The 19,135-nt window shown below is 35.7% G+C and overlaps 1 protein-coding gene across 6 annotated transcripts in view; it reads right to left on the reverse strand.

Annotated features, from left to right (window-relative positions):
* stxbp6 (syntaxin binding protein 6) overlaps positions 1-19,135 on the reverse strand; it is a 119,912-nt gene that overhangs the window by 25,512 nt on the left and 75,265 nt on the right. For 5 of the 6 annotated variants that reach the window (XM_062968221.1, XM_062968220.1, XM_062968218.1 and 2 more), the window contains 2 exons: positions 7,520-7,650; positions 5,442-5,607 (listed from right to left, as the gene is read on the reverse strand). In XM_062968221.1, the coding sequence (XP_062824291.1) occupies positions 5,442-5,607; positions 7,520-7,650 (297 nt within the window). Of the gene's footprint in view, positions 1-5,441; positions 5,608-7,519; positions 7,651-17,935; positions 18,028-19,135 lie in introns of all 6 variants that reach the window. The other variant, XM_062968223.1, reaches the window with a different exon arrangement.

Consider the following 19,135-nt stretch of genomic DNA (forward strand, 5'->3'; position numbering starts at 1 on the left):
ATTTTCTTTATGAACCATATGGAAGATGACATCTCCAAATCTGAGGGATTCATTTCAAAATAACCTAAGTGGGGAGTACTGTAGAGAAGAAGTTATGCAAGATACAATTTCTTTCTCTGTTTACCAGTGGTCCTGAGCCAGTTTTAGTATCAGCTACAATACTTAGAATAGAGTGAATCTATGTAATACTGGTGATACAGAAGTGAATAAAACTGAGTGTAAATCATTGATGCAAACACTGTTGAAAATTACATTTATTCACCTTCTTTGGTGTATTAACTATTCTCCTAAAATTATTAATAAATCATAAACTCACTATATAGCATAAACATCAATTTTCTTAGAACAGTCATTATGTAAAATAACTGATTACACCAATCTGACCTATATTGATAGGCAGAATGGTTCTAAATCCAACAATTATTTGCTTTAATAGTCAGTGTAAAATTATTTAATTTAGGGTAGAGATGTAAAGAATATTTATTCAATTTTATTTCCATTGAATAAAAGTATCTTGACACATTCAATAAACATTTATCAGGGATTTTTTTTGGTCCTGTTCAAGAATGAATAGAATAAATATAGTGTAATTGTGTTGGCTGTTGGTCTAGGACTCTGGGGGTTAGGGTTCAAATCCCATCATTATAGATAACCGTTGAGTGATCTGGGACAAGTCACACTCTCATTCTCTCAGGAAGGCAAGGGTAAATACACTCTGAACAAACCCCACAAATAGCTAGAAATGACTTGAAGGAACACAAAGACAGCAATGAAAAGACTGGTAGTTTCTCTGTCCCATTAATCCCTTAATTAGCCCAAAACAGATTCTCATAAAAATGGAAATATTTGCATTAAACCTTTTTGTGTGGAAAAATGTTTTCTTACCACAAAAATTCATTTTATGCTATTCTGAGTGGCAAACATCATCATTAGAAATCTGCAAAAAACAAAAACAAAAAAACACCCTCTAATAATCTCACCCAGTAGGTAAAATGTTTTAATGTTTTAATGTGTAATGATTTATTTATTGCATCACATAAATATGCTCCACTAAGAATAATTAAAGGAAAATTGTTAGTGTTTTAGGTAAAATGAAATACACCAGCTAAGAAAGACGTGTGTTGATATTATGGCCAAGGTGTGATATTCCCACCAATTGCCTGTATAGGTGAGTGTGCAAGTGGAAAAATATCCTGAATATCAGTGAGCAAGATAAAGAAGTAAAGTATGAGAATGGTTTCCAGTGTTACCAATTTTTACTGAATCCAGTAAAATGTAAGCAGCAATGGAAGGACCACAGTTTTACTACTGAAAAAAAATAATACTTTAAGTAAAACCATTTCTATTTTGTAGCAGATTTTTTTTTACATTTTTTGTGAGCTGGTGATAAGGCAAAACATTAGCATATTTAAAAGCTGATTTGCACATCATTTTAGTTTAAATATTTGAAATATTAACCATCTAGGGAATCAACACAACTTAGAATACCAAAGTATTCATAGACTTCTGGTGGCACAATGGCGATCGGCAGGACACCCTGAGTCTCTTGGGGTGCCAGCGTTGCAGAGTGACTAGGTAGAGCACTGGCTCCCTCTTCCTCATGGATTGATGCTGGGGAGACTGAAAACCTCACAAGCACCAGACCAAGAGGACATTCCACTCAAGGGAGTGACTCAGAAGGTTCCGGATAAAGTGCCCAAAGAGGAAAGCGAGTTGCAGAAATGTGCTCCGGAGCGCTAAGGATCGGCCAGCGTTTATTTTAAATACAAAGAAAGGAGAGGAGAAATCCACACATGAAATGGTAAGTAACCAATAAAATATATCCGTGGGGTGAGGAAAGCTACCCCTACTAAAGAGAGGAGGGGGAGAGAAAAGAGGGCAAGCAAAGGATTTAAGAAATTGAATTATTTGGATTACTAACAAATTAGAACAATATAAACTATAATAAAATCTGAAGAACTGATCTAACGCTACCTAAGAACAAACAGAAGGCAAGAGGAAGAAAGAGATAAAAGGGTTATACATTGCCATTACAGATAACTGATCTTGGAGGGATAATGTTTTGACTAAAGCAGAGGCTTCTTTAAACAAACTGAAAAAGCCAAAGAAAATAAATGTCAGCTCTTAGAGTGAACAGGAACTGACACAGGAACTAGAAGGAAGCTAGAGCTAGCCAAAGCCAGAAATACAGATTGACTTATCCAGTGTGACGAAAGAAGAAAGAACAAGTAATAGATGTACTGGGCAATCCGCAGCAGATAAATCAATGAAATTAAAGGATAAGTGAAGGAAGAAGGAAGAAGGCAGAAAAGACTAAACAGAGTGCAAACAGAGACAGTGGAAGGAAAGGAAAAGATCTGAATTGAATAGATCAGGCAAATAGAAGTAAACCTAAGATACAAGCAGGGATCATTATGATCAAAACAACAGTTATTCATTAAGGAAGGGGACACATCCACAATAAGATAAAACTGCAACTCCAAAAGTGAAATCAATGAAGGACAAAGATAAGAAATCTCAAAAAAAGGGGTTCAATACAAGAGAATTTCAAATTTAAAAATATACTGATTGAGGTACAGAAGATCTCTGAGAAACAAGACACACACCAAAAATTAATCCAAGAGGAAATCAGTAGTTTGAAAAGAGAAATCAAAGGAGAATTATCAATATTAAAAAAATGAGATGACCATGTTTCAACAGGACATAAAAAAATGAAGCAAGATAAACAAAAAATGGAAAAAGAACACGTAAAATTTGAAATGAAATTAGATAAATTGGAAGAAATGAACAAAAAGCTAGAAATTCAACAAGAAAGGAACAAAGTCCCACGAGACGCGATAGCACACTTTGGCCTGACCTCAGAAGAGAAAGCAAAAGAGTTCTATAAGGAACAAAAATAGGATAGGCAAAAAGATACATCTTAAAAGCAAATAGAAAGGGATGGCAACAGCAGAACTCAAAAGAATTGCTATTAATGGACCAATGGATATTGAAAGTGACAGATAAAACAAAAATGGACATATTAACTCATGCAATTACTCAAGGCATGCAGAAAAACGAAGCAACAGACTGGTCAGCATTGATGTACGTTATGAAACAAGAAAAAATGAACTGGACAGAAGATATTATTTAATTAAACCAAATAGGTTCCCCATGAGGAGGCAATAGTGGTAAAGCAACAATGGGAAAATATGACAATAGAAACATCCATTGAGAAGATTGGAAGTCAATTCTACTTTTAAAAAATCTTTTTTTTTAACTTTTTTATCAGCTTTTTTTGCATCTTTTTCACCATGTTTTTTTCATTTTTTTAACCTTTAGTACTCCACTTCTGGAGTATACCCAACTTTCCCCCCTTTCCCTGATTTTAATATAGAAAAAACACTATCTTACTTCTGCAATAAAAATTATTTTGAAAAAAAAACCCCTAAAGTATTTGTGCTTACTCAAGTCTAATGTGCCATCCAATCTAATGTGCACCTCAATTTTTAAAAATTGGAAAAAAGTATTTGCTGGCCAATGTAATGCATAGCGGCAAAAGGTGCACGATGTAATCTGGACAAAAAGGTGCAAATTAAAGTGATTGCAAGATTATAATTCCTTCTTTAAAAATAAAAGTGTTAGAACACCAAAGCTTTCTGCAATGGAAAAAAAATCTTTGGGTGCATCTATGCTGTAGAATGAATACACTTTAACATTAATAGAAGCTCCAGGTACTCCTGAAGTAGCTTCCTCACTAAGATTACCATGTTATGGGAATCTAATGCGCACCCTAATTTTAGGAAGGTATTTTAGCCAAAAAAGGTGAGCATTAATGTTTGAATAAATGCGATATATTCACAAGAAGATAAGAAAATATTTGGTAAGCATTATTCTTGTGGGAGTAACATTGTTTGTTATTTGTTTACATTCCACTTGTAATGATGGAGAAAACTGAAGCCTTACAGAAGATTCCAATTCCATAATTTTAGCTGTAAGGGCTAGTTTCATAACATCTAAGCAAATATTATTTCCCATTTTAAAGCTCTAGTATGTATTTGTTTCTAGGAACAAAAGAGAAGCAACTCTTCAAAGTATCTTCAAAAGGTCTGTTACAGTAAACCTCATGGTGAATCTAGAATATTATCCTACTTGGTAGTTACTGATGGATTCAAGTAGCTGAAATGGCAAATGTGGTGTGACAATTGTTGGACTGCAGGTCTCATCCATCACCCCTGACTTTGCCAGCTAAAACTGATGACAGTTGCATTCTAACACCACCTTGAGGGCCACATGTTTCATGCCCCTGACTCAATGCCATCAGTCAGTCTCCTCTATTTTATTTTATCCCAATGCAGCTCACAGTATGATTAAAATCCTGATATGTACAGTTAAAATTACACCAAGCTATATTAATATAAAATTAAAAATATCATAAAAACAACCACATTAAAAACAATTTGACCACTTAAAAGAAAACAAAATAAAATAAACTACAGCATCTCTGTATTAAAACATTTTCTTCCTAAGCTAGATGCCAGTAACCTATCAAAACTTTTTTTAAAAAGCCTTTGTCTCTGCCTCCCATGATCTAGGGATACATATTGCTATGAGTTAAAAGCAAAATATATTTGCTGTGAACAAAAATGGTTATGAATAATCATGCTGCTAACAGCATCAGAACTTTAGAATATGAAAAAGAAATATATTTATTGCAGCAGCCCATGCTGGAAGCCCATGTTACAACAGCTATAATATTCTAAATTAAAAGATTTCCACAACAATTTCAATTAGTTAAGGAACTGAAAAATCTAAGTACAAGGAATTTTATAGGATGCAACTGATAAAATGGTCATTCTAGACCTTAGAAAGACCTCGCCATTATTTGAAACAACTACATGCAACTGTGTACTTGCATCCTCTGATGGCATCAATAAAAGCTGGTACATCAAAGAAAGTGTTTGGGTATAATAAAGCAGTTTGCAAAGAGAACTGGATATTGTTCAACAAAAGGCAGTCTAGTTTAGTTCTTTGAAAGAAATACTGGCAAATCAATGTTTGCTAAATAGGAAATAAGGAAATCAGCACAGAAAGGAATTAAATTTGCAGCCTTCTAAATCAATATCTGGAAGTATTAAGACATGTACTGGAGGCAGTATTCCTGTGCATTAAAGCACAACAAATTAAAAAATACCAAAACAATAATTATATAGGAAAAATTTCTTCCAATGTAAGTAACAGCTTTCATCATGGGTTGGTAGCTGGGGAATTGAAATACTAAGTAATCAGAATTCAAGGCCTATCTGATGGTTCTAAGAATATTTTTGAGTTAAATTTGGTTAATTTCATCCAATCTGATATGGTATAATATCATGTACAACTAACTGAACCATAGCAATTATTTAGGCAAATGAAGTTGGTGAAATGTACTGAGCCACTGAGGTGAAAGCAGACAAACTTACCTCCAATAATTTTAGACTGGCAATTAATAAATTCTGGCTTTTTGTCTGTAAGGTACCGTTGACAGGTGTGATGAAGAATCTGGAAGAATGTACATTTTTCAGAGGCTGTGCTTGCTACCCATTGGTCAAAAGCATTTTCAAATAGTAAATCAAACTCTGGGGAATCCTGAAAAGAATAATATTACTATTACTAGAAACATACATGAACTTTATAAAGCTACTCTTCCTACAGTGTATTTCTTTTGAAACATAGTATTTTGAAAATGTTCTATAAACTGATAATTTGCAGTCAAGAGCTGTGTTGTTTTAAAAAACATTTTGTTCCACATCATAATATAGAACATTGCAAGTAGATATAATATAGATATTATTATACAAACCATAATGAGTAATATCAGCAGCATAACAATATTTAGAGTAGATACAGAATATTGTAATTATAATATAATAACTTCCATTTTGAGGTGGAAGCCAACTCTTCTACAATATTATATGGGAATGGCAAATGGAACAAAATAATTGAATCAACTGAATCAGCATTCAACAGGACTACTCTTGTTGGGTGTAACCAACAAGATTTGGGTTACTGAATTCATTTGGATCTGAAATGGCCCCGTGTGAAGTCATGACAACCTATTATTTCAGCTAGCAGTCTTGGCAAAACTTGGCAGAAAAAGAGCACTGGTCTTCCTTATATCTCTAAGGGTGCAGCTACATTGTATTATTAATGCAGTTTTACACAACTTTAAAATCTCAATACTATGGAATCATGAAAGTTGTAATTTTACAAGGTCTTTAGCTTTCTCTGCCAAAAAGTGATGGTGCCTCACCAAAAAAAACCTCCTGTGGTTCCACAGTGTTGAACCATGGCAGTTAAGTAGTGTTAAATTGCACAATATAGCAGCAATATAGCATGTATATTTCTCAACTTGCACTCCTAAGATACATTGGACTAGAACTCCCTAAAAACTTGAATGACCCTTAAGTACCAGAGATGTTCAATAACTGGGACTGTGCCAAATATAATATTTATTTCTATTGATACCTTTTTGGTAGGTATGCTCTATATCACATCCTGAACAAAAACAGAGCATGCAGTGCCTTGAAGAAATAAATTTATTTACTTAACTTTTGTGTAATAACTTTTGTACCTTCACACTGTTTGTTATTTTGTGTTCATTAGGTAGTAACAAAGCCAATTAAATCAACTGTAATTCCAGGATGTAACATACAAAAATACAATTTCCAAGAGGATGGAATAAATACTTTTGCAAGGCACTGTACCTACAAGAAACTACTGAGGTAAAGACAACAATGACAATGAATAAATAAATAAATAGGATTTCCAAAGTAACTTCAGTGGGATGAAATTATTTTACTGTTATAATGAATAATGAAGTCACTTGAAAAACTCGTTTTAGGCATTCAGAGGCACTCTGATGAAAATTTTACATTTCTTTTACCAATCACTTTTGAAAAAGTGATGGGAAGTAACAAACAGGCAATAAGTAATTCAAAATTAATCTTTTTAAAGATTAAAGTTCAAATCCAGAATATAAAGAGAATGGAATATATCTTTCCACAATGGAGGATTAAACCTGTAGTTTTTCTAATAGTTATTTTGCTGTCAGTGCATTCATGCAGGAATATTTTATTGTCCCAAGTGTTCCATTTTGAGACAAAATCATAAACCATAGTTATAAGATTATTCTGGTAAGGAGGTTAACAGCAGCAAAAGACACAAGGGTCTACAAGAGATGAAGACGTTTACTATTGTAGGATGGGTCAAGCTATTTTTAAATATATAAAAATAGACAGAAAAAAGGCAAAATGAAAAAAAGATTTACTTGGTTTAGAAAGGAAACATATGCAGATTCCTGAGATCACGAAGAACTATAATTAGTATTTTAAAAACATCCAATATAATACTTGGTTTTACAAATGCACACCAAAAAATTGATTTTAATTTTGTAAAACGAGAAAAGGACAGGGATAGCTGATTAGAACATGATGCCTAAGAATTACAGTGAAGAACAATAACTAAATGAGAAGCATTTAGAGGACCATAACATACTCACCCGATGAGGATCTATACCATTTACTTGGCGAAGCTGTTCTAGCATCCACTGTGACCTTCGTACAAAAGATGTAGAACCTTCAAACTGTTTGACTTTTGTAATAGATGCCTGTGCAGGTTTCTTGTTCGTCACTGTCCACAAATACAAAGGAGACTGTGTATAAGCATACAAATAGATTTTGTAACTGCTCACATTCTTATGGGATAATAATTTTCAGAAAAGGGGTCTCAATATACAGAGATGTAAGGAGACAGAGATAAGGGGGAAAGAGTTTAACAGTATGGTCATCACAGTGTATTTCAGACAACTGCCAAAGGAAATAAACAGATTTCTCGTCAAACATTCTGCAGGAAGGTTATTTCATTTTAAACATTTCTATATCATCCTTTTTCCTTTGTACAAATTTAAGACAAGATAAACAAATTATTAAAATATAAATATAACAAAAAAGCAAAATCCTTCATAATGAAAAATGCACAAGTTGAAAAGCTTGAGTGAGGAAAAACATGTTGGACTGGCATTGAAATTATAGCAACATTCTAGACCAGCCTCTGCAAGGTTAGGCATTCCAAAACTGAGATGCCACTGATAAAAAAATCTTTTTTTTTTGCTCTGATAAGGGCACCTGCCAAGATAATAGGCAAAACAGACTGCACCTGAACATATAAAACAAAGGAGAACGGGGCTCAAACTGGTTAGGATATCAAAGGTACATGCAACACTTAAAGTGAGCTTGGAAGTGAGAAAATAAAAGAACCTTGTCAAAATAGGCATAAATCTATCGGTTTTTGGAGTGGCCAATTCAAGTTTCTCAGGTGACTTCAAATATAGGTCAATGGTAATAATTCAACCACAAGGCTACCACTACATGTATCATAGATTATACGTGGCCAGAAACAGCTGCAACTGGTGTACCAGTTAGAATTGGCAAAAGGCACTTTGTGATACCAGTATAACACTCCACTTCTAATTCACTCTCCCTAATTCTCAGCTCAGTCACTCCTTTCATCTAACTACCCTATCTCAACTATTATCCCAATTATCATTCAACCAACTTTATTCAAATCCCCTCAGACAGTTTATCAATCACCACCATACACTATCAACATTCATTTTCTCATCCTGCCTGACAGATCCTTATATCCACAAACAAATGACCTCAATATATAAAGATTGGCCATAGTGTATTTGTATCTCTTTCTTTCTCTCTCTCGCTTTGGAGCAGGCCCCTAGCCTATCACAGTCGTTCTTCTCTGTCAATAATTGTTCTCCACAGATCTTGCCTTTCACATAGAAATTTTCAAATATAAATGTTTTGAGTTTAGTGCTGTGAAACTTTGGAAGGGACCACCCATTTTGTAACCTACAGTGAGCAGATATATTAAGATTGAGAACTTGCCGCATTGAGGAATTCTGTCATAGCAAGTTTCTATTGAAATTCCAACAAGGTCTGAAAACAGGATTATCCAACAATTTCTCTCTCCGTTACAATCATCCGACTTACAAATGAGTCATAGTTAAGAATGGGAGTGAGACAACAGTAAGTGAGAGAAATCTATCTCTTGGAGGGGAAACCCACTTCTGAAAGAATTATTGTAGGGAAAAGATGTATCTACTGAAGCTTTTTCACCAATCTTTATTTCCACAACAAGTCAATTTTTCCAAAATCCAGTTCTTACAAGGACAGAAAGTGAGGTGAAATCATCTGAACGGGGCACAGACAGCAAACAAACACCACTGGAGTGTTAACTCTTCCCTGGAGTTCCCGGTGGCGTAGTGGGTTAAACTGCTGAGCTGTTGAACTTGCTGACCAAAAGGTCTGAAAGGTCAGCGGTTTGAATCTGAGGAACGGAGCGAGCTGCTGTTAGCCCCAACTTCTGCCAACCTAGCAGTTCAAAAACATGCAAATGTGAGCAGATCAATAGGTACTGCTCCGGCGGGAAGGTGACAGCGCTCAATGTAATCATGCCAGCTACATTACTTTGGAGGTGTCTATGGACAACGCTGACTCTTCAGCTTAGAAATGGAGAGTCCCCCAGAGTCAGACATGACTAGACTTAATGTCAGGGAAAACCTTTACCTTACCTATGCTATCCAAAGGCAAAGAATATATATTTTTGGTTAGAGTTACACTTTAAGAATGTGGCAGTTCTGACTTGTATACAAATTCAACCTAAAACAAATCTACAGAACCATGTTTGTGACTTGGGGAGGCTTTTACCCACAGGCTGCATGGCCATCTGTCACAAATACTTTGTGCTTTTCCTGCATGGCAGGGGACTGGACTGGATGCCCCAACTAATGATTCTGTTGATTTCTGTTTCCTCTCAGTTTGCTGCCCATAAGTTCAAGGTTATGCCTCATCTGCCATACAGTTTGTTATGCCAGATTTGGATTGGATCATCCTTCAAACAGGGAATGTCTATCCTCTCACAGTTTATCAAACAGACAGGAGTGTCCCCTGTGATACTTCTACCATGTTTAAGGGAAGTATTTAATGGGCAGAAGTTTATCTGGCTTCTACAAGAATTGGAAGTAAGCCAAGATGGGTCGATGTACTTATTTGGAGGGGGGCACTCTTTAGGGGTGAGGACCATGTCTGTGACCGGGGGGGGGGGGGGGGTAGAATATGCCATTTTAAAGCAGGACACTTCCTCCAATTACATATATATATATATATATATACACACACACACACACACACACACACACACACACAGCAGTAATACATGATGAAGGCACCACTAAGGATGGAAGATAATAAAAAACAAACTGTTAAACAGAGGAGCTATGAAAAACAAACCAAAAAAATGTCCTTAAAAGCAGGGTAGGTATATTTTTATGGTTAGAAATGGAGCTCTCCTTTTGATATGATTTCTAAGATATTGTCTCATTATAAATGTCTATCTTTTATAGTGACTTGTCAATAAAAGCAAAACAAACATCTGGCAAATATTAAATATGGATTATCTGTGTCTCCTTGGTGAAACAGAATGAACCTTGTATAAGCAAACAAAAGACAATCAGGTCATGGAAGGGCAAGAAATCAAATTTTGGACATTTATGGTTGTCCTCTGTGTACACTACTGAAACTGACATATTTATCCTCGTATAGCTGGCAAGTATTAATTAGGTTTGAGTTAAAAAGTATGTTTTACAAGGTTTCATAAATATTTACATGTAACTATTTCATGTTTTCACAACAAATATGACAGGATTCATATTTCAAAATTCAATAGCAAACTGCGAGATCTTTTAAGGAAATTATTCAAAGAGAAGAGGAGAATGAATTGTCTGTATTCAGTGGGAGAGGGAAGGTGGTTGTGTATTTCGGGGGAAAAAACATTCTACCAACTACACTTACTATATAAAGACTGGGGGGTTGATGATGGTGTCAGCATGATAGGACATTATTTAATGGTCTCTGGTATGTTTGTTTTTCCTACTCCCTCTCCTTGAAATGGGGAACAGAAAACGCAATAGGACTAGCCCCAAATCAATAACACACAACAAGACTTCTAAACAACTGAACATTGATAAACTCTTTGGGGAGGGAACTGTGAGTATACCTCACTTAAACGCCCTGTTTGAAATTGCTACTGACAACAATGCTACTCATTTAACTCTCCACAATAAAGCTAATGAGCCTCTATCATTATCCTTTGATTTATTTATTTATTTCGTGTCAAAAGCATTGTACAACAAATACATTTTAAAATGATGGAAATAATAATAAAAAAAGAAATCATCCTTTGATAGCAACTTGGCTATATATCATGAAGGAGTGTCCTTGGATTCAAATGAAAAAGATGTGTCTGAAGAGAATTTCCTCATTACTGAGATAAAACAATATACAGGGCAAACAATTATTTTGGACTTTGTGATGAACCAACGTCTTCTTATAGCTCACACTGTGGTTTCTATCTTTGAACAGCTAGAAAAAAAATGTGGGATAGTTGAAGCTTCTTAAACTTGCTGTTGATCGGTTCATTCAGAAAAATATTACTTTAAAAGAAAATTCAGCTAAAGATAACAGCATGTGGGCCAAAGAGAAGAGAATATGGTGCATGAAAATGCCTCTAGTGGCTTCTCAATAATACCTAGTAAGGAGCTACAAAAACGTAACGGCAATAAAATTTTACAAGCAAATCAAATAATGCTGCAAATTGCCCACATTGGAATAAATAAGGGCAAATAGAATGCATTTAAAGCTATCAGAACTTCTTTGATCCACCTATTACACATACACCCACATAGCATAAATATGCTTACGGTGGTCTGGCTTCCCAGAATGTTGACTCACGACAGGATTCTCATGTCGTTTGAGCAGATGACAATTCCCAGGATGCTGATGAAGATTAAGCTTTTTCTGTCCAGTTTTCCAATAACACCAACAAGGGTGTTCCGAGATTTAAGCATCGCCCCTTTGTTAATTCTTTTGCACAGCAGTAACTGTTTGATAAATCCCAAAGAAATGTTTTGCAAGAACATGCTACAGTTCAGCCCAGCCAAAGCCCCTAGTACCCTAACAGAGAAGCAGCCTTTGGACCTAAGTAGGCCAACCTGCAATGAACAACATGACATTGCTTGTAGATTGGACCACCTTAAGAACATGATGTTTACTATCAGAGACATGGCTGAACCGTTAATGGACTTAGTTCCCTCTGCTGAGCCAACACATGTTATGAGGGATTTGGCTGGGGGCTCTGTTGACATACAACTAGCAATGAATGAGGATACCATCACAACTATAAGTCCAATGCACCCCCTGAAGCCCAGGAGGGAAAATCAGATACCTCCAATACATGGATGGCCACTCAATCAAAAAGCCTCTGCTCAAACTGAACTTCTGGAGATTGATAATGACTCACACCTATTTACACCAGTGTGCTAACTACACCTGATATCCTGGAATATAATGGGATGGACAAATAAGTTCCATGATGCAGATTTTGCAATTTATCTGCAACAATTTAAAATTGTTTGCCTGCAAGAGACATTGGCCACTGAAACTAATCTTCCTTCCCTCTATGGTTTCAGAGCATATTCAGTTCCAGCTGTGAAAATGAGCTTTAAAGCTGTAGTAGCAGGGGCCTTATCATATTCATTTCATTCGATTTGCATGTTGACATTCAACCTTTGGATAGTTTCCTTCCACAATATATACAGATCCTCCTCATTATGAACATGCTTTTTGGTTGTGTAATCTGTATAAATGTCTATTTTCCTAGATATAAAGACTGAACCCTGACCCACGCAGCCTGCCTAAAAACAGGAGTCTTTTTTATAAATCAAACAGCACTCAGAAATACATTTTCATAGTTGGAGAATCCTTTTGGACCCAGCTTTGAACTTGACTGCATAAGTGACAGCCATTGCAAGAGGTACTTTTGCACAACTTAAGTTTGTGTTCTAGCTTATACTCATGTTATGGGAGGTCATATCTGACCCATGATGATTCATGTCTCCCATATATTATAAGATGGCTTCTTAGGAAAACAGATCTAAAGTTTCAGTTTATTCAAAAGGATTGCTAACCTAGGATACTTGGGCAGAATGAACAACCTTAGAGCTAGAACCTGTGATGACTCATGGGCCTTGTAGTCCTGTTCCTAGTACTATTGTGGCAGACGAAGAGGAAAACATGGGATTTTCGCCGGTTCAGCAAGAGCCGGAGCCTCTCCACCTGCAGGATGTTGACGTTTGCCCTCAAGAATTCAGCCAAACAGGCCTTGGGCAGAACTCCCCCCCCCCCCCGTTTTCCAGGAGGGACAATTATACTAAGGATAGGGGAGTCAGGGAGGCTAATCGCCGAAGTCTGAGAATCACTGCCAAACAAATGGCTGATTAGGTCTGCTTCCCTTGGGAAATTCTAAGGAGTCATGCATCTGGACAGAGTTGGGTTTCGCTTCTCGTTCTCTAGGGAAAGAGTTCTGTTGGCGGGAAAACGAGACCCAATATAGGTGTTTGTCGCAAGGGAAACTTTGCGGAGTCAATTGATCAGCTTGAGGAGAGAGATCGTGTGTGGACTTCGTAATCCCAGTTCCCTGCTTCCCGGATCAAGTTTCAAGTCTTGCCTTGTCTCACGGTTTTGCCACAGACTTTGTTTCATGCTTCATGTTTGCCTCGTTTTAAGTCTTGGATCAAGTCAAGAATCAAGTTTAATTCCAGCCTTGTTGTCAAGCTTCATTGGACTATAAAGACTCTGTTATATTCCCCACACTATTGCTTGGCAAAGTGTGTGTTTCGATCAAGTGGATTACAACTTTGAACTCTAATATCTTATATTGGACAATACATTTCTGGACTATATTTGGCCTTATCTGAAAGGTCTGCTTCTGAACTATATTCTTCACTTGTTTTTATTGATTTTATATATTTCTTTAATAAAGATATTAGATAGAGACTGGCCTCTGTGTAAGGTTATTGGTGCTCTGCAGCCTGGGTCCTGACAGAACCACATTGGACTTTAATGCAGTATGGAGTTAGGAGCAGGGAGACTGCCAATGAATAGCAGGTGCTTTAGGCTATATTTCAGAAGAAAGAACCAGCAAAACCACTTCTAAATATTCCTTGCCACAGAAAACCTTATGAAATTAATGGGTCACTATAAGTGGACTTGAAAGAACACACAGATACATGTGAACACAAACATAATACAGCCTTTGTTTAGAACGCAGCTGTGTCAGATGGGTGAACACAGAAAACTATTAATACTACAGATCCATGCAAATTTGTTAAAAGAAAGAAAGATTAAAGCAATATTTCCTGCTCCCTCTTTCTTTCTGTGACCCTGGAAAGCAATAGTGTAAACAGAATCTCTTTTTTATGTAGAGTATCAGCACATGATTCAGAAATCTAGCAAGTCAGATCTTTCAAGGTGATTCTCTGTGTATATATGAGACTCTCATCGTGCTTAACCAGGAATATTGATTGAATCCATTTCGGCACACCTGAACAGGGCTTACAAGTAAGAATTAATTGTTGTTAATTGTGCATATATGTGTGCATGTTATCTAGACTGGGCATGGGCAAACTTTAGCCCTCTAGGCGTTTTGGACTTAAAACTCTCACAATTTCTAACACCTGGTAAGCTGGCTGGGAATTCTGGGAACTGGAAGTCCAAAACACCTGGAGGGCCAAAGTTTGCCCGCGCCTGATCTAGACAGACAAATAAGATATAAAAATCCTGTTGGAAGAGTTGTACTATATATATGATTAGCCTTACATCAGTCAGTTTTTTAAACACACTGGAAATAGTCTATGCTTTGATCAAAATATGCTAATTAAAGCAATTTAAATTTAGGTCGGTAAAAAGACATTGAGTAATCATCATCTTACTGCTTCAACATCAATCAGATAAGAATGACTGAGTCTATATTAATTATCTGGTAGAACAAAAAGTTTATGCATATCAGAAGCTTTCTTCAGATCGGTATCCTTTATTAAACATAAACAGCACAGCTCAGTTAGAACTGAAGATTGCAATCTCAACTAGATGTTTTGTGCCTTTAATTTGGTATTTCTCATTACTTATACAACTGCATTGTAGATTATCTATTTCTCAGAGTAGATAGACAACAGTGAACAGCCACCCATAATTCCATATGTAGATTACCTTTATATGAAATTAATTTTTAAAAAAGAAAAGGCTGGCAAGATTGGGTCAACTGAGTAAGCATCATCATAGGTAAGATAACTTCCAAGAAATCAAAGTCCTATATATTTTAGAGTACCATGAGGAATACAAACATCTAGACTAGCTAAAAGAGTGAAACATCTTGCAAAGTACTGGGAAAGTGCAAATATGCAAATAGTTGCCTCTGATTTTTACACATAGCTGTTTAGAAAATAGTTTATGTTGCTTAATATGGTACCTGTAAATTTTACCATGTTCAGAAACAAGAACCTAGTATCTTTAGGATAGACTTCACAGGTGGGTTATTTTTTATATTCCTAAGAAAGTGAATTAACATGAAAGCTTATTCTATAAATCTGTGTAGATACTGCCTGGTCTTTTAAGATCTCATCAGGTCAATGAATCAATGCCTTAAAGACTGGCTTTATATGCATTTGCAGTAATCTACAAAGAACTGTTGTATACAACAATCCTGTCCCTAGCACATCCCTACCAGAGCAAAACAATAATAGCACTTATGGCCCTAAATCTGAAGGCTTCTTGAGTTAATGATTTTCCTCATGCTCTTTCAAGGTAATTTTTGATTGGGCTCCCACACCCATATTTCTCTCACTTGTGGTAAAGAAAAGATATATATCTACTTCGTCTTCTTTGGAACAGACTAGACTACCTGCTTTTCTTACAACAGCTAAAATCAAATCCAAAATTACAAATATCTGAAATCATAAATTACAATTATTTGCCAAAGTAGTATAAATACAAGACAGAGAGAAAATACAAAGATGAGCAATCACTTTCTTATTACCTGAAAGACTGCACTAATAGATTGCAACATGGAGAAAGAATGATACCTTGAAATGAGTAACGTAACTGTGGTGCTACCACCCTGCCACACATAGTACTGTAGTTTTATAGACCATACAACTATAGAGCACACTTAGTAGAGCTTCCCTTGATGGGATGAAATGGTTCTTTAAGCCCTGGGTTGAGCTGTTCAGGGCCTTGTATATCATGTGGTGGCGGCTAAAACATAAGGTAGATATCTCTGCTCTTAGGCCAAAAGAGGATACCCACTAATCCTTGGTCACTGTCTCAGCACAATTCAAGTGATCAATATTCAGGCTTTCTTGAGCTTCCAAAATACATTTTCCTTCCTTGTGATGGGAAGAGTTATTCTGTGATTAATGGGATTCATCATAATGAAAGCTGATCTTAAAAAGGAAACCACAGTATAAGGAAGATTTTCAGATTCCTATTTTTATTTCAAAATTTTTGTATGTATTTTAAAGGAATTAACAATTTATCTCATTTCAAATTAGGTATTCATTCTATCTCTAAAAATAAAAAAGTAATTATGCAGTGGATTCAAGGAAGCATTTTTGGTGCAGTCAAAAGCTCAGATATGCCCACTGGGATTTTGACTTTCCTCACAGACTCCCTCAATGCCATATTATAAACCATTTCAAACTTTGATCTCTTTCAAATTATGTTTGCCAAACAGCTCCTTGAAAAAGACAAGATGAAAGCTTCCTTGAGGATATGGAACTAGTTACGTGGTTTCTTGGATCCAAGCCAACCTTCATGTTCAAATACAAAGACTGTTGAAAATTAACAGCCAGCAATGTCACACTTTAAAATCCTTTCGGTAATCAGAAATCTTTTGACAAATGGCTTGATTGCATCTCTGGAAAAGACTTCTATATATTTATAAATTGCTAAAGGCATCGATATGAGAAGTGAAGCAAAGAATAAAAGTGTTTGATGTCTCAGAGCTGTTATAAAAAGGAAATGATTACAATTGTTTACATTTTAGCTGCCAAAAGACTTTTAGGTTCCCACAAGTTTCAGACATTTAACGTTTTTTCTCCCCCTTTATGTCTTAGCTGTGCCCGAAAACAACAATTGTTTTACAAATACAGTTGACCTTTATATTCATAGATTCAACCATCCACTGCTTGAAAATAACCAGGTTAAATAGACATGCATGAATCCTTCTCTCACCCCTTTAATCATTTTGTATTATGATTTTTGCTATGATGTACTATTACTATATGACAGCATGCATATATTTTAATTTTTTATTAAAAATTTATTTTTCCAATGTGTTTTTTACATTTACTGCAAATTATGAAATAAATTAATAAGCTTTTAAACAGATTCAATTGTTTCTCAATGTTTTACATTTTAAATAACTTGCCTTCTTTGGGGGTCAATCTCATATTTTGTGAGTCACAGCTGGATAAATAAAAGTGTATGTGTGTATGTGTATATACATATACATACATATGGGGTGTGCAAATCTTTGTTTTTAGTCCTAAGTTGTATGTAATTCATAAGTTTTGTATATATGAAAAGATATCAAAAAAGACCTATTGTGGAAATAACCCTTGTTTATGATATGGGAAGGAGGGAGGGGGAATAACAGGAAAAGAGGGGGAAATGATTTTACTCCTTCAACCACACTCCACCCCCCAAAAATGTACCCTCTCTCTCTAGCGCCTCCTGGTGGCGTCTGCCCAGATAACGGAACAATACCAAAATCTCTCTCTGACGAGAGAACTGTCATTCAAGTCCTCAAAGTCTATGAAGTAATTCAGATTGCTTTCTACTATGGGAGTCAGAGGTTGGAGATCTTCAACTTCTAGTAAGTCATTGTTCAGTGCTCAGTGTCGATTCAGTTTCAGAGCACTTAATATATCAATAAACCTTAGGATTCACAATTGTTCTCAATGTCCCACTGATTGTCCTTTCCCATGCCTCAAACCTAAGTTACTTACAAAACTCTGCTTTGCATCCAAACCTGCAGCCTGGCACAGAGGAAAGCCAATTTATGTCTGATCACTACACCTCAGAGATCTTTCCAGTGCCCCTGAAATGCAAAACAAAGAGATGAGGCACTTGCTTTGTTTTTTTTATCTTGTATGAAACTTTTTTGAGAAAGGATCAGAGTAGCTATTGGTCATCATAAATGTGTGAATCCCTTTCTCTGCCTGGTTGCAATTTCAGAAATGCTATTTGCCTAAAATTTGTCATATAATAAATGTCACTAATTACAGTTTGGGGGGAAATAAAATAATTGTTGATAATTTAAAATTTGAATTCTTTAAGTGATATTTAAATACGTTTTTTATTCTCATTTCTCTCCTACTCCCAGCCGAAATGAAGTATAATGAAAACATCGCTTCCTATATGCCTCGTATAATAATTTACTTATAGTTCGTATTTATATTTTGTTTTTATCTAACAATATTGTTTGCACTAGAAATACATAATTATACAAAAAAATACAGAAAGCACAATTAAAGTAATAGTTTTTATAGCTTAACATAATATAAAAACGAATACACCATACCTCAGAACCTAACATGAGCCTAATAATTCTTAAATCAAACTCAGTGAGGCCGCCCTGAGGCCGCCTCCGGGGGTGAGAAGGGCGGGGTATAAGTATGGGAATTAAATAAATGAATGAATAAATAAAAATATTTATTGTACTATGTAATAGATAACAACAGATCCTGAGTTAGAATTCTTTATTTCTTTAAAGACTGACAAACCACGTGGTTTCTTATTTTAAGAAAGTCACAAACACACTCTGCAAGACTAAAATTAACTGTCCCAATGCATTACATTCAAAAGTTTAGATGCTGTAGTTCTTGAGATCCTTGTGACAGCTATTCTTCGCTCCTATTTTCTTTCCATTTTCCTTTCCCATAACAATATTAATATTTTTATTGACCGAAGAAAATTCTGGGTGGGTCATTTAGCTAAATTAAAGAGGGATAGTAACATTTTTGGAGATGTGATAGGCCTCCTATTGGGAAAGCCTCGTTTAGCCTTCACAGAAGAGAACACAAACGACTGAAGAAAGTATTCACAGTGACACATCTCTTATAGGGTATGGCAACAGAAAACTTAACTGCAGTATTTATAGCCAAGGAAAAGATCTTTATGTGTTGATCTTTAGGACATATTTGTTA

Source organism: Anolis carolinensis, chromosome 1 (genome assembly GCF_035594765.1).
Source record: "Anolis carolinensis isolate JA03-04 chromosome 1, rAnoCar3.1.pri, whole genome shotgun sequence".
Classification (NCBI taxonomy): domain Eukaryota; kingdom Metazoa; phylum Chordata; class Lepidosauria; order Squamata; family Dactyloidae; genus Anolis; species Anolis carolinensis.